This window comes from Lontra canadensis, unplaced genomic scaffold (genome assembly GCF_010015895.1).
Source record: "Lontra canadensis isolate GAN:19392208 unplaced genomic scaffold, GSC_riverotter_1.0 scaffold122, whole genome shotgun sequence".
NCBI lineage: Eukaryota > Metazoa > Chordata > Mammalia > Carnivora > Mustelidae > Lontra > Lontra canadensis.
In genome coordinates, this window is record NW_022631116.1 from 4,931,412 (window position 1) to 4,946,056 (window position 14,645).

Here is a 14,645-nt window from a genome sequence, read left to right on the forward strand (position 1 = left end):
ATACTGAAGGTCCCAGAGAGACACAAAGAAAATGTCCCTGCATCTACGTGCTTCTTTTTCTTTCTTTCTTTTTTTTTTTTAAGATTTTATTTATTTGACAGAGAGACACAGCAAGAGAGGGAACACAAGCAGGGGGAGTAGGAGACGGAGAAGAAGGCTTCCCGCAAAGCAGGGAGCCCAATGCGGGGCTTGATCCCAGGACCCTAGGATCATGTCCTGAGCCGAAGGCAGATGCTTAACAACTGAGCCACCCAGGTGCCCCACGTGCTTCTTTCTAATGGGTGAAGTCTCATGCATCATAGTGAATCAAACTTAAGGGAAAATGGCACGTGGCACCTGTAAACTTCGCCACTGACCCTCCAACCTTCTGACAACAGAATTCCACTGTCAGCTGGGAAGAGTTCCCAATGCCATCTGGGTTCATCTATGTCATACCCTGCTCAATCACTTCAATGTTTCAAAATAACTTAAGGTTGGCCCAAAGATACTCTAAGGCAAAGTGGGCAGCAGGAAGCCCAGAGGCCAGGCACAGAGGGCCTTTCCATGACCCATCCCCGATTGTGTCATTCACTCTCTGCATCCAAGGAAGCACCACACAGACTCACCAGGACTGCCCTAGTGCCTCACCTTCCAGCCAAGGGACTGTTAAAATGGCACTCCCAAAGAGATGAAAACTATTTTTAGTTGCCATGATGAAGTAAAGATGGGTTAAGGGACTCATCAAAGGCCCCCATGTCCAGTTGGCTAATGCAGGGGGCAGCAAAGCACCTCAACACCTGGAATCATCTTCCACACACCCTGGAGCTGCCAGTGGCCCACTTCCTGCCTCGCTGCTACTTGCCAGTTCTCCCTGCAAACAGCAGCCCCAACATGGGCCTCCAAGTTAACCTAGAAAGAGGAGTACTGTTCACACTTCAGCCCACATTAGCAAAGCACGACTTTTGCAGATGTTTGAAGACGAAGTCCATTATTTTGGAAAAAATAAGTGAATTACACGGTCGACACAAGAAGAAGTGCCTTGTCTATGCAGGCACGTGGCCTGGGCCTTCAGACACCTGGATAATTCTGCCACAGAAGGAGGTCCCTCCAGTCAGGGCCCAGTCCTCAGTATAGCTGAGGGCTGGGGAAGGAGGGCTTGGGATTATTTCACAACTTGAACTCAAGGGGCACCGGACTGCATCCATTTTATACCTTCTAGGAAGGTTCTGTGCAGAACTCAACTTAAAGTCAGAGGTCTCCCAACTGTGGGTGACAGCACCCACAACATGGTGCGTCTGCGGGGCCTCAGCACTGGCTTCCCCTAAGGGCTCCTCAACTTCCCCAAGGGGCTGGGTAAGGAAACACTTCCAAGTTCAGAGTTCTTTTTTGGACTATCGAAGAGCAGCGGAGCAGAAGAGGAGAAGGAAGGAAAACGGGCAGCAAGGAGGGTCCTGCTCAAGGCCACCCCACCAGAACAGAGGAAGTGGCTTCAAACCCACATTTACTGCACTCCCAAACCAACACTCTCCCTACACCCTTCAGGCTCTTGGCACCTGACACAGCAGGCCTGCCTGTTTCCTGGAAGCCGAAACCGTGTGGAAAAGAATGAAGGCCAAAGCAAGGCTGAACACATGACAGACTTAAAAATATATCTAAAAACCTGAGACTAATCCATAAAATATCTTCTCCGGTTCACCATCTCACCCCTCCCCTTTGCACAGGAAGTTTCCCTTGCATCCGAGGAAGCATCTCGGCCTCTCAGCACAGACACAGGAAGGCTGTTCGGATTCCACATGTCTCCAGCATGCTCATACACCCGGACTGTAGGCCTGAAGTTAGTTTCGTCTGACTAGCTTCAACACACAAGGGAAACTACTCTCGCTGCCAGTCTGTGGCTACAGACAAACTTGAGGGGTGGGCAGGATGCCGGGAGCCCAGCCTGGCCCTTGGCCGGCACCATTCCCTGCCCACATGCAGGGAGCAGATGCTGGCTGAGTCGGCCATTGCCAGACACTGTGAAGGACGGGGCCACTGGGGAAAAGACACCATCTTTCTCCCAGAAGGTGTGTCACCTGTTTACAAATCTCAGTAGGTTGCTCAGAAGTTGAGTGACCCCTACTGTATCTCTGGGCCTCAGCGTTTTCATCTATGAAATGGATACAACAATCTCTCTCAGGGAGACATCAGGAGGACCACATTAGAGATCGTGCCTAAAGAACCAACACAGCACTGGGCCAAGCCCGCTGCTCCTCCCCAATCTCTGTGACAAGCAGGAAGGTGGCCAATGTTCTCTCTTTCCTTTCAGAAGACTTCTCTGACTTCCCAAATGACCCACTGCCTTGAACAGTACGCACATCATGGTTTTGTGCATGTGGATCCCAACAGACTATGAGCTTCACCACGAGGGAGACCTCCTCGTGGCCATGTGTTTCTACCCCATGGACACAAGAGCCAGGGACACCACAGCCACAATGGTTACTGATGAATCAGACACATCAGCCTGCCTCTGCCTAGGAAAGCGCCAAGTGAGGCAGAAACAAAGCCAGAGCTTATAGAAGAGGTTCTCAAACGTTAGCACTTCCTGAAAATCCCAGGATTGGTGACTTAAACTGTGGGAAGTTGGGCCTTGCCTTCAGGAGGTTCTTAGGGGAATGTCTGCAAACAAATGCGATGGGGGACATAGCAAAAGTACCTCAGAGACCGTTCGTAAAGAGAATAGGGCCAAGCTGTGCCAGCCCTTCTAGGGCCTGGCCACCTGGGCACTACTCAGGGCTTTGACAGGGCCCCAGAGGAGCAGAATTTGTCAAGAATGAAGTGGGTAAAGGTCCTGAGATTGAAGCAACCTCCAGGACCCTGTCTTATAGGAAGCAAACCCTTACAAAGGAGCCAGAATCCCACTCTGTGAGCACGCAGCATCCTCTGAAGAATGTTCCCGCTGAGCTGACCTCTCAACACAAAGACAGACCCTCCAAGCAGAGACATCCCAGCGTAACTGTGCCAGCTGGACCTGTGCATTCTGTGGGACGGACAAACACATGGCTGCCCCTGAAAAAGGCCTGTACGCAAGGACTAAAAGTGTTTTCCTGATTATGGCTGGGGAGGTGAACTAAGGGAAGGGTCCTCGGCTGCACAGTCCCTACAGTGTCATGCAGCTCTGGTCTGTCCCGACTCCCAAGGCAAAGAATGGAGAGAAGCCCCACACAGTGAGAGGTGACCACTAATACCAACCACTTGCCACGGAAGCAGAGGTACAATCCCTCCATGGTTTCCACGCAGGAGAAACCCAGGGCCAATGTGTTTTAGAGCAGACAGGGTTCAACACCATTAGACCACTGTATCTTAAAAAAAAAAAAAGGAGATCTGACACATGCTCCAACCTGATCAGCCGTGGGGACATTACACTAAGTGAAATAAGCCAGACACAGAAGAACAAATACTGGGTGAGTCCACTGATATGAGGATCCTAGAGTCGTCCGAATCACGACAACAGGAAGCAGAAAGGGGCTGCCAAGTACTGGGTATTTACCGCAATGATACAGATGTATTGAAAAGAAGAGCCATCTGTACCCCAATGTTCATAGCAGCAATGGCCACAGTCGCCAAACTATGGAAAGAACCAAGATGCCCTTCAACGGATGAATGGATAAAGAAGATATGGTCCATACGCACTATGGAGTATTATGCCTCCATCAGAAAGGATGAATACCCAACTTTTGTATCAACATGGACGGGATTGTTAGAGATTATGCTGAGTGAAATAAGTCAAGTAGAGACAGTCAATTATCATATGGTTTCACTTATTTGTGGAGCGTAAGGGATAACAAGGAAGACATGCGGAGATGGAGAGGAGAAGGGAGTTGGGGGAAATTGGAGGGGTAGATGAACCATGAGAGACTATGGACTCTGAAAAACAATCTGAGGGTTTTGGAGGGGCGGGGGGTGGGAGGTTGGGGGAGCCTGGTGGTGGGTATTATGGAGGGCACGTATTGCATGGAGCACTAGGTGTGGTGCATAAACAATGAATTTTGGTACACTGAAAAGAAATTTTTTTAAAAAATTAAAAAAGAAAAAAGAAAGGGGCTGGCAGCGAGGGCGGTGGGTAGTGGGGGGAGAGAGGCTGAGATGAGGAGCTCTGCGGACCGCTGAGGGTGGCGGCCACACAAGTGTCCAGGTGCTTGAGGCCACAGAACCACACTCTTAAAAAAGACTAAAACGGCAACTTTTGTTATATATAGCTTATAATATAAAAACAAAACACAAAAACCCGAGACAATCTTTTTGTCTGGCTCCCGAGAGGGAAAAGGAAGAGAACATGAAAGCAAGAGACCAGACTGCTCACTGGGTCCAGTCCCAGCGCAGAGCCCCAAAAGCCTCACGGCCCAGCATGCTCCACCTACAACTTGGCCGTGCTTCCCCTCTGGACTTGCTCTTTTCTGAGAAAGCCTTCTAACGACCTTTGGGCTCTGATAAAACCAGCACCTTAGCTGTACATCAGTCCCTGAAAGCTCAGAGAGGTGGCAAATGTGCTCCAGTAATGGGCAGGTCCCAGAGGAAGGAACAACAGCGGAGGAGAGAGGGAGCAGGGTAGACTTCGAGATTCTTACTCTTGTCCTCTCCGGAAAAACCAGAGGCCCAGCCAAACTGCTCAGGCCCCCACTTGTCTGTGAGGCTGCCCTGAGCCCACCTTACCTCAGCTTGCGTTTGGTAAATTTCTTTTCCTTTTTTGGGAAATTTGTCTCTCTTCCACACCCACCAGTTACAGGGTATGTGGGTGTATCGAGAAAGAAATTTCCCAAAAAAGGAAAAGTGATTCCCAGAGGTTAGCCCCATCTCAGAGCTGCCTGGAAGAGAAAGGCCGACAGTCAGCCCTTGGAGCCGGACTTAGGCCTAAAGGCTCCAGACCTAGCACAAGTCTCTGAGCATAGGACACCTCTCAAGGACACCCTCAAGGCAGCCACTGACCCACGCTCTGTAGACCCTCCTCCTCCCGGGCACTCCTGACAACTGCCGTGCCCATGTGGGTCCCAGCTGAGGGAGCCCAGGACAACCTTCCCCACTGCTCTCTGGAGCCTTCTGCAGGAACCAGTGAGAGCTACGACACACAACACACCTAAGCCCTCTCCAGGAAACACCCCAGGTCTCACCTTCTCCCTACACAGTGAGCAGAAACTCTATAGCAACACACTTGCGAAGCTGGTTAGTTCAACTCAACAAATTTTACCAGATCTGTGCCACCCAAGCCCCAGGCCAGACAATGCAGAGATCCCAAGAATTATCAGGGGGGAGATGATGGGGCGGGGGGAGTTACAATCTAGTTGGTAAGATAACACTGAAACCAATGAAAACAAATGGCAATATTGTATAAAAGTCAAGCAACAATTTGAAACAGTTTATGCTAAGTGTTAAGGGAACAGCCTAGCCATAAAGTGCCCCACTCCATCACAGGCAGGGAGCAGGAGTGGGAGGATCAGCAGTGCGTACTGGCTGCCCAAAGCCACTGCTCTTGCAGACACCGAGATGGGGCCATTATACAGCACGCTGCTCTGAGTACAGCACAGTAAGGGGGACCTCTATGCTCCTGAGGTAAAAGCCACACACATAAGCAATCTGCTAGCTCCTCGGTCACCTGATATGCAGGGACAACGCACAGAAACCCCTCCACACCGGGAACACAACCACCCCTGTTCCCTGTCTGGCACTTACCATACCAGCCAGCTGGCTAACCTGGCCCCTCCACCTCCCTCACACCCAGACAATCAGAGAGGGGAGTCCTTCCACACTTTAAGAATCAGGGTGAAAAGGAAGCAAATCAAATTTATATTTTACTTAAACAAACAAACAACAACAACAACAACAAAAAAACAGGGGTGCCTGGGTGGCTCAGCCGGTTAAGCATCTGCCTTCGGCTCTGGTCATGATCCCGGGGTCCTGGGATTGAGCCCTGCGTCGGGCTCCTTGCTCAGTGGGAAGAATGTTTCTCCCTCTTTCACTCCCCCTGCTTGTGTTCCCTCTCTCACTGTCTCTGTCAAATAAATAAATAAAATCTTAAAGATAAATAAAATAAAAAAATAAATTAATTAAACATGCCACTGACCAGATCACGAAGGGTCTCACAGCCTTGGCACTGCTGACATTTGGGGCGAGATCATTCCCTGTCGTGAGGCCTGTCCAGTGCATCACGGCACTCCCGGCCTCCACCCGGAGGTGTCCAGAGCAACCTCCTTCTCCCCCGCACAGTTGCGAGAGTCAAAGAAGACTCCAGACACTGCCACGTGGCTCCAGGAAGCACAGTGGTGCCCAGGTGCAGACCGTGGCTCCACGTCCAGGTTCTCTCAGAGAAGCCTGTCGGCATGGCTGCATCCAGGTCACACACGAGCCTGCCTGAAAAGCTTACCTGCTGCAGGTCTCGAGTCCCTGCTGGCCGGGGAGAGGCGGGAATCTAGGCACCAGGAAAGCTGACCTCTGGGCTGGAGCTCCAGGACTTTGGACTGTGCTCATCCAGGGAGTGGGGAAGAACAAGGCCCAAAAGAGACCAGTGGGGTGGGAGAGACCCCTCTAGAGTCCACCTGCAAGGCCCAGGGCAGCAGCTGCCAATGGTGACCCGAGCAGCTGGCAGTGGCCTGCCCCGGTCACCGAGCCCCTCCTCAACTGAGCCCAGATGTTGCCTTGCCACTTGCCCCAGAGGACTCTCCTAACACAGCGGGGAAAACTCCTACAGGTCTGAAATGTTGCTTTAAATGTATTCCAGTGCAACTGCCACTGTCTTTTTTCACTGGCAGAAATAACGCCACTCTCTTTCCTGGAGGTGCAGCGTATCGGCGCTGCCCGCAGCCTGGGCGTTTCAACTAGCTCGCACGCCAGGTCAGTCTCTTCAGCTGCAAGGTCAGCTGCCAGAAAGTGGCCCGCGGTCCAAAACTCTCAACTCCGGGCGTCCCCCACAATGCCCTCTCGGTAGTCCACGTTTTTCCTGGGGCTTCGTTTCCCACATCGCCGGCACAGTCCCACCTCTGCCCCAGCAGCCCATGAAATAATGCCCACCAGCGATCAGGTCGCTGGGAGACCACGACGTACTGCAACGTGTCAGGACTCGTGGCTCAACAGCCCCCATTATGCGGGAGCGGCTCTTGGGATACAGCATGAGCTCTGCGTTTGTGCACGAGCTACCCTCTCTTTGTGCTCGTGCAACTGAGCTGAAGGGAACAAAGACTGGACTGGACTCCAGTGAGACCTAAAGAAAGATTTCCTGACCAGAATAATCGGTCTCCAAGGAAAGTCCAGTGAACTCTATTTTTCAGGAAGGCTCACGGTGCAGCCCAGCCTGGATGTAACCCAGTGACCTCTAAGGCTCCTTCTCTACCGTTCGTCTCTGCAGGACTTAAGAACAAGTCAGCCAGGCACAGGGAGGACAGGGGGAACGCCAAGGCTCGGAGAAGCCCAACTCCCACCCAGGGCTACCGCTCGTACAGCGGTCAAGTCGGGAAAATACAGAGGGCGGTGCTGGGTCTGCCTCCAGGCCTCCTTCCTTTTCCTGAAGGAATGGGTGTCCTAGTGAATCATTCCTCCTGCTCTTATTTCTAGTGAATTCCACCCCCTCACTGGTGCTCACCTCCAATCTACTCTGGACTACAGATGCTTCCATGGCAAACACCCCCTGTGGCCTAGCACACTGTATAAATACACTCACCACGAAAAATGAGAAGAAAATGATTTTAAGAAGGAACCAATGAGGTGATAGCTGAGATAGAAGTAAGTATCACATCTCTTAATTCCATACCCAAATGTTATACCCATTAATTCATCTGAGAAACTAAAGAGAGGAAGAATCACATTACTAAGATTAGGACCCCCCATGTGAGAATGCACTCACTTGTGGCCTGTTCACACAGCTGTAATGACCATCCTAAAATCCAAGTGTCCCAACAGTCTACGAGGTCCTCAGAGACAACCGTTATCACTGCATACGGTTCCAGAACCCTGTTCTTACTCCTGTAGCAAAACAATGAACTCTGGATGGGACGAGGTCAACCCATTTTACGAAGTCCGTCTAGATTTCCTTGGACGGTCCCAATTAAAAATGCTGCCCACAGAAACGCACACACACACTCACAAACTCAAATGGAACAGGACAAAGTGTTTACGTTTTCCATCTTCAATCCTTTAAAAAGCCTGGAATTCGGTCATACTTTAGATTACTTAGGAGAGACCAATCTCCTTCAGAGGAAAAACTCAGGAGGCAAAATGGACAGTAAAAGAAAAGCCAGAACATTCCCCCTGGGCGGTTTTCAGCCTCACCTCTGGACCAAGAACAGTACACATCCAGCCCAGGAAGCAGGGAGCAAACCAGGTGGATGGCAGCGGGGGAAGGAGCCATATGCCCTGGCTTAGTGCCCAGGAGGCCTCTGAAGGTCCAACAGGACAAGCGAGACCCCCTACAGCAGTGGAACAGAGAGGCAATCCTGGGACTACAGCACGGGGATGTGCATGGGCTCCACGTCCACACATGCTCTGGGCCAGCCTCCCACCTGCTGCTAGAGGCCCACAGCCTATTCTGCTTCTCTCTAACTTGGAGTGGTCTGGCAGGTCTGACTCCTATCAGCCCAGAACAGAAGTGTCTTCCTCCCTCACTGGTTACTCTCACCTGCACCACTAACGATGCCCCAAGCCAGAGGTCTGGGTTTTCAGGACCTTCTCTACCAGACGCTGCAGGTTCTTTAGACTGCAGGCTCCCCAAAGCCCAAGCGAGAGCACACAGGGCTGTGCTCACAGATGACACCCATGCAGACACAAAGAAGGTGCCTCGGGGAGACTCGAGTCAGGGAGGGGGCGCAGCAGGACACTCACCATCTCATCCAGGGCGTAGCGCAAGAGGCCGTGCTCGTAGAGGATGAAGAACCGCCGCTGCCATTTCTGCAATGGAGCACAGAGTGGGTGGTTAGCCGGGCTCTGGCCCGATCTCTGCTCGCTGTGTCCCTGGGGCTCACGAGCCTATGTCAAAGGAATGTGGGCTCCACAGCTTCTATTTCTGGGGCAGATGGAAGAAAAGGAAGGACCCAGGGCAAAAGAACAGTAATTTGTGAGATGGCACTGGGCAAGGGGAGAGACCCAAACTGCCCAGCGTTTTTCCACAGGAGTCACTGAGATGTCACAAGATGTCTGCTTTACTTTAACTGACAAGCTCCTGGAGAGCAGATATGGTATCCTGGTCACCTTTTTGCATTCTCTATGTACCCAGCCCAGAGGTGATCACATAACATGTGTCAGTATTTATTTGATGAACTGTATGGTACAATATGGAATAACCGGAGAATGGCAGGCACTGATTTCCCGCTTCTGACAAAATTGAGGAAACTGCTATGAAAGGGTCGTTCTGAGACCCACAGGGAGTGGGAGACGCGGAAAAAGACAGCCAGGCTCCAGTGTTCACTGAGGATAAGCGAGCTAAGAAAAATCAAAACTGAGAAGGAGGGAGACCTGTGGGAATGATTCTGATGTCCAAGGAGTGACTGATTGACCAGCAAAGTGTGCCCCTCTACTCTCCACCGAAAGGACAGGCCACTGGGGGTCAGCGGGGGCCCAAAGGCCCTGACAACAGAACAGAAGGGACCATGAGAATATGTGCTTTCCTTTTTGTGGGGGGAACAAGAGACTCTTGGTCCCCAAATCCCAAAGATCATCGTGAGTATCTATGACCTATTTTCAACATTTCAAAAAGCCCAACAAAATTCATACTTTCACTGGCAATAAGGCCACAAGAACTATCATATCTCTTTGCTTTGGGCCGAATTATATCATTCATAATTATGTTTTTCCCATCAGAAGCTGGAAATGGCAATTCTGTATGATCTGAATATAGAATAGGAAAGGACACTGCTCCCTTGTTACTGCAGGCATTGGAATAGTCACCCCTGCTGTCCTCCTGCCTGGATGGCAGGACCAGGACGCTCAGATAGCCTTGCAAAGAGGACCTGTAGACAGCTGGCTCCACGCTGGGTGTCCAGGAGAGGATACCTGGAATCTTGCTGAGAAACATTTTCAAGGCTCCTTTAAAGATAGTAATATCTTTAAAGTCAAAACCCACACCAGAAGTAATCCTAAAGGTCCCAGACATAATACAAGATCTGTGGGGCACCAAAGATAGTAATATCTTTAAAGTCAAAACCCACACCAGAAGTAATCCTAAAGGTCCCAGACATAATACAAGATCTGTGGGGCACCACCCTAGATTGCAGCATTCAGGCTAGGGACAGAAGAGATCAAGAGGCAGGGTAGAGGCTCTCAGGGAACAGGGGATAGGAAGGGAGAGGAGCTGGAGCAATTTACAGGGTATGGGTAGCAGCATGTGGAAAAAAAGAAAGACGGTATTTTAACTGGAGTCATCCAAAGTGGCTCCCTGGTAGAGGAACAAACCACTGGTTAGTGACAATGTTGGTTTAATCATCTCCATGCTCTAGCTCAGCCTGGGCTGCTCCCAGCAACCTGTGCACAGAGGGACTCACCCTGGGCTGGTGCTCAGGAGATGTGGCAAAAACTGAGTTGGCCCTCCAGCTTATCACCCCTTCACTAGTGCTTATCTGCTAGCCAGGGAGGACTGGAGGGAAGAGAGTTGGGATAAGGAAGGGAGGGAACCAGAAGCCTAATTAGCACAATGCAAATGTTTCCTGACCCGTTCTTCTGCCTTTTGCATTTATCTGTTTCTGCAGTCAAGCTGACTCGTGAAAACAGGAGGCACCATCTAAAAGCATCTCCTTTTGAAGAGTGGACCTGGCACAACTAGTATCATCGAGATGTTTCCTGTAGGACCAACGAGTTTGCCAAATGGGGGTTCCCTACTGATCGTGCCATCCCAGGATCCATTGTTCAACTCTCTATCTCCCTCTTCTATTCTGTTGACTTGCCCTTAGATGGGCACCTCTTCAGTCCCTCCCACATCAAGAATTCATTCTGAGGACCTTACCCGAGACCGATGCACTGGGTTGTCAAAGTCAGTCCCATCGGGAGCCAGGAGCAGCCAGCCACCATAAATAGGTTTTGCCTGGAGGAGAAAAAATGAGGGCAGGTCATCAGTGGCTTTGACCAGAGACAGAACAGGTTCGATGGTCAAGTTAAAGATTAGTGCTCCCTGGAAACAGAAGTCTCCTCTGATTAGCATACACCAGGCATCTCATTTCCCAGCCACAGGCCAAGTCTCCCAAGAAAGATGTTTGGGAGTAAGGGGCTCCTGGGGGGGAGGGGGTGTTCTGCAGCATCTAGTGTGGAGAAAGGGACATAAAACCCGGCAGGGCTCTGAAAAACCTCAAAGTACAGGAACCCCTACGACACAGATGCCTCTCTCAAGTTCCTGATCAAGGCACGAAGATCAGGAAACAACAGCATTTTCAATCACCATGTGAATACCCGTCACTGAGTGCTGGGTACTACGTATATCACACAAACACAGCCAAAAGCCCTCATTCTGATAGTATAAAACAGGGCCTGGGAGAAGAGACACTGCTTTAGTGCTCACAGCTAGCATGGGCCAAAGAGTCATCGACTTCCTGGCTATGTAACATTGGGCTGAAAACCGTGAGGGTTTCAACTGTCCCATCTGAAAGGTTGGGAAGATGGAAATCATATCCACACCTCATGAGATTTATGTGAAGACTGATGAGGTAATGCAAGTAAAACACAGCACAGGAAATAAAATGGTGCAGCCACCGTGAAAAAGTCTGGCATTTCCTCAAAGAGTTAAAGATGGAATTCCACGCAACCCAGAAGTCTACTCCTAGGTATACACACCTGAGAAGATTGAAAGCAGGTGCTCAAATAAAAACATGGACCTGAATGTTCACAGCAGCACTGTGCACAACTGCCAAAAGGTAGAAACAATCCCAATGTACATCAACAGATGAGAGGATAAGCAAGATGTGGCGCATCCATACAACAGCCTATTATCAGCCGCAGAAAGGTACGAAACACTGGCATGATCTACAACACGGGCGGACCCTGGAGACATTACGCTGAGTGAGAGAAGTGAGAGAACACAGACACCAAAGACCATATATTGTATGATTTGGCTTACAATAGGTAAGCCCGCAGAAACAGAAAGCAGATGAGTGGTTGCCAGGGCATGGAGGGAACGGGAAATGGGAAATGACTGCTAACAGGTATGGGTTTATGGGATGATGAAAATGTTCTGGAATTAGAAAGCAGAGATAGGGCTGGTCGGTAGTGAGTCAACTCAATTGATTGTTCACAGTCAGTTACAGACAGAAAGTAGAGATGGTTAAATGACCTTGTAAAAATGCTAAAAGCCACTAAATTGTACACTTTGAAAGGCTGAATTTTATAGTATGTAAATTTTATTTATTTAATTAATTTATTTATTTAATTTTATTAAATTTTATAGTATGTAAATTATATATATATCCTCATACAAAACTGTATGAGGAAAAAACATTAATCACAGTGTTTGGCCTCTAAGTGCATAATAAATGTTAGCTATTATTATTTTTTTTTGTGAAGGTCCCCCATCCCCCAAGCCGCTGACAGTGGGAGCTCAACATGAGTTGAGACACTAGACAGACACTCTGGCTCCACCTCCCTTTTCAGCCATACCTGGCTGGTCAGAAGCAGCTGGAAAAGGCACAAGCAAGTCAATTTGTCCACTACCCTTTGGAGGGCAGAAACACAAATTAAAACCCAAACCCTCTGCCTGCGGTTTACACACATGACTCATCTCTGGGAAAGCTTTAGGGGTCCCCTTAACATGCTTTCTATTCAATACTTTCCAAACTGGAGCCCTGTCTCACCACCTCATTTTATAGCTATGGAATCAGTGACTCAGAGAGGGAAGGTCACCTGCCAGAGGTCACACAGCATTCTGGGGTAAGCCAAAAACACTCCTTTTTCTTGGCTTCTGCAGGGCTCTCTAGGTCCCCAGGGGGAAGCTCTGGCTTCTCCCCATGAAAAGGAACAGAGTCGCAGGAGCTTCAGGGGTATAGAGAGGGCTGAGGAAAGCAAGTGAGGGACTGGTTTTGATGAAACATGGGAAGTGGGTGCTGGCAGGGAACTTGGGGTTAGAGGAACATAACACAGGAGGCCACAGGAGATGTGGAATGAAATTCTGTCTTGGAAAACAGAAGAGAGCAAGGTCTGTCTTCTCAGCAAATACCAGACCAGTGGCACCCAGCCGTTCCCCATACAGGCAGGCACACTCACTCAGCGTATCTCTCACATCACTCAGTGACATACATACACAAGATGGAAAGGTCAGGGCCAGAGGGGGATCCTGGGCCAGGTGACTTCTGCACTTCGCCTCTTAGTTAGCGGTTCCCTGAGGTGTGAAATCAGGATGCCAGACAAGTCCGTGTCTCCTCCATTTTTGTCAAGCTGTGATTGTATGCTATTCTCCTAGTCTCTGGTCGCAGGGCTCTGGGGAGACTTCAAATTAGCAGCTACATCTACCTGGCCTTCCCTGAGCAGTTGGAGATGTGAGGGACTGCCACAGGTCCCCTCAGAACCTGGCCACAGTCTCATTAGCACCCATCACCAGCACTGTTATTGACTCAACATCTACTCAGGCCTAGTGTGAGCCGGCCTAGTGTGCACTGGCCCCATGTGCTGCAAACCAGGGAGCTGCCAGCACCCACCTCACTTTGCCAGGTCCTTCTGGGACATACCACCGCAAAAGGGACCCTTCTAGGTGGGCAGGTTGTCCTGGAAAGTGGGAAGGCTGCGCCAGTGGAGGGCACAGGGCAAGAAACAAGTGTTCTAGGAGTACCAGATGGCTCAGTTGGTTAGGTGTCTGCCTTTAGCTCAGGTCTTGGTCCCAGAGTCCTAGGACTGAACCCCGCCTCAGGGTCCCTGTTCAGTACGAGGCTGTTTCTCCCTCCCCCTGCAGCTCCCCCTGCTTGTGCTCACTCACACTCTCTCTCTCACTCTCTGTCAAATAAATAAATAAAATCTGTAAAGTAAATAAATAAATAGACTCAGCCTTCCCTCACAAACCCAATAAATCAGAGTCTGTGCTTCTGGCTGGTCTCTGGGAAGAGGCTACTGGTGGTCTGGGTGTCTTCCTCAATTGAAAGTCCTTTCAAAAATGGTTACTTGGAACTTCTGCTTCCTACAAGATAGGTAGATGTAATTTTCCCTATGCCTCCTACTAAGTACAAATCAAACCTTGGACACTGTATCTAAGAAAACCTAAGAAGACTCTGCAAGGTGGAGAGAAGACAGCAGAGAATAGGGCTGGGGGTCCTGAGACCTGAAAACAACATGGAGATATGTACCCTGGCTTCTCTTTTTGTCTCACGGTCCCAGACCAGGTACTGTAAGAATGAACAACCTGGAACTGCCAACAGGTACAAACAAATAAAAGCCCCAATAAAAACTGCTCTTTCTAGCTGAAGAACCAGGGAAGAACAACCTGGTAAGACAGAATATTCTTAGATGATAACTGCTCCATTCCTGCCACATATGACGGGAAAGACTCAGCCCCAGACCCACCCATGCCAGCAAAGGATTCCTTCTTACCCTTGTCAGCTAAGAGGTGCCCCAGCACCACTACCAGCTGGGATTTTTGCCCCCACCCAGAAGTAACAAGGTCCCCCTCCCTCTCCCTGCTGGAATAGAGTCAGAGGAAAAAACGTGGAGAGCTGAACTCTCACCCCGGCTCTGCTGTAACAAGG

General features: G+C 50.0%; 1 protein-coding gene across 6 annotated transcripts in view; it reads right to left on the reverse strand.

Annotated features, from left to right (window-relative positions):
• MPRIP (myosin phosphatase Rho interacting protein) overlaps positions 1–14,645 on the reverse strand; it is a 141,252-nt gene that overhangs the window by 99,727 nt on the left and 26,880 nt on the right. For all 6 annotated transcript variants that reach the window (XM_032841273.1, XM_032841275.1, XM_032841274.1 and 3 more), the window contains exons 2-3: positions 10,934–11,011; positions 8,821–8,886 (exon numbers count right to left, since the gene is read on the reverse strand). In XM_032841273.1, coding sequence (XP_032697164.1) covers positions 8,821–8,886; positions 10,934–11,011 — 144 coding nt within the window. The remainder of the gene's footprint in view (positions 1–8,820; positions 8,887–10,933; positions 11,012–14,645) is intronic.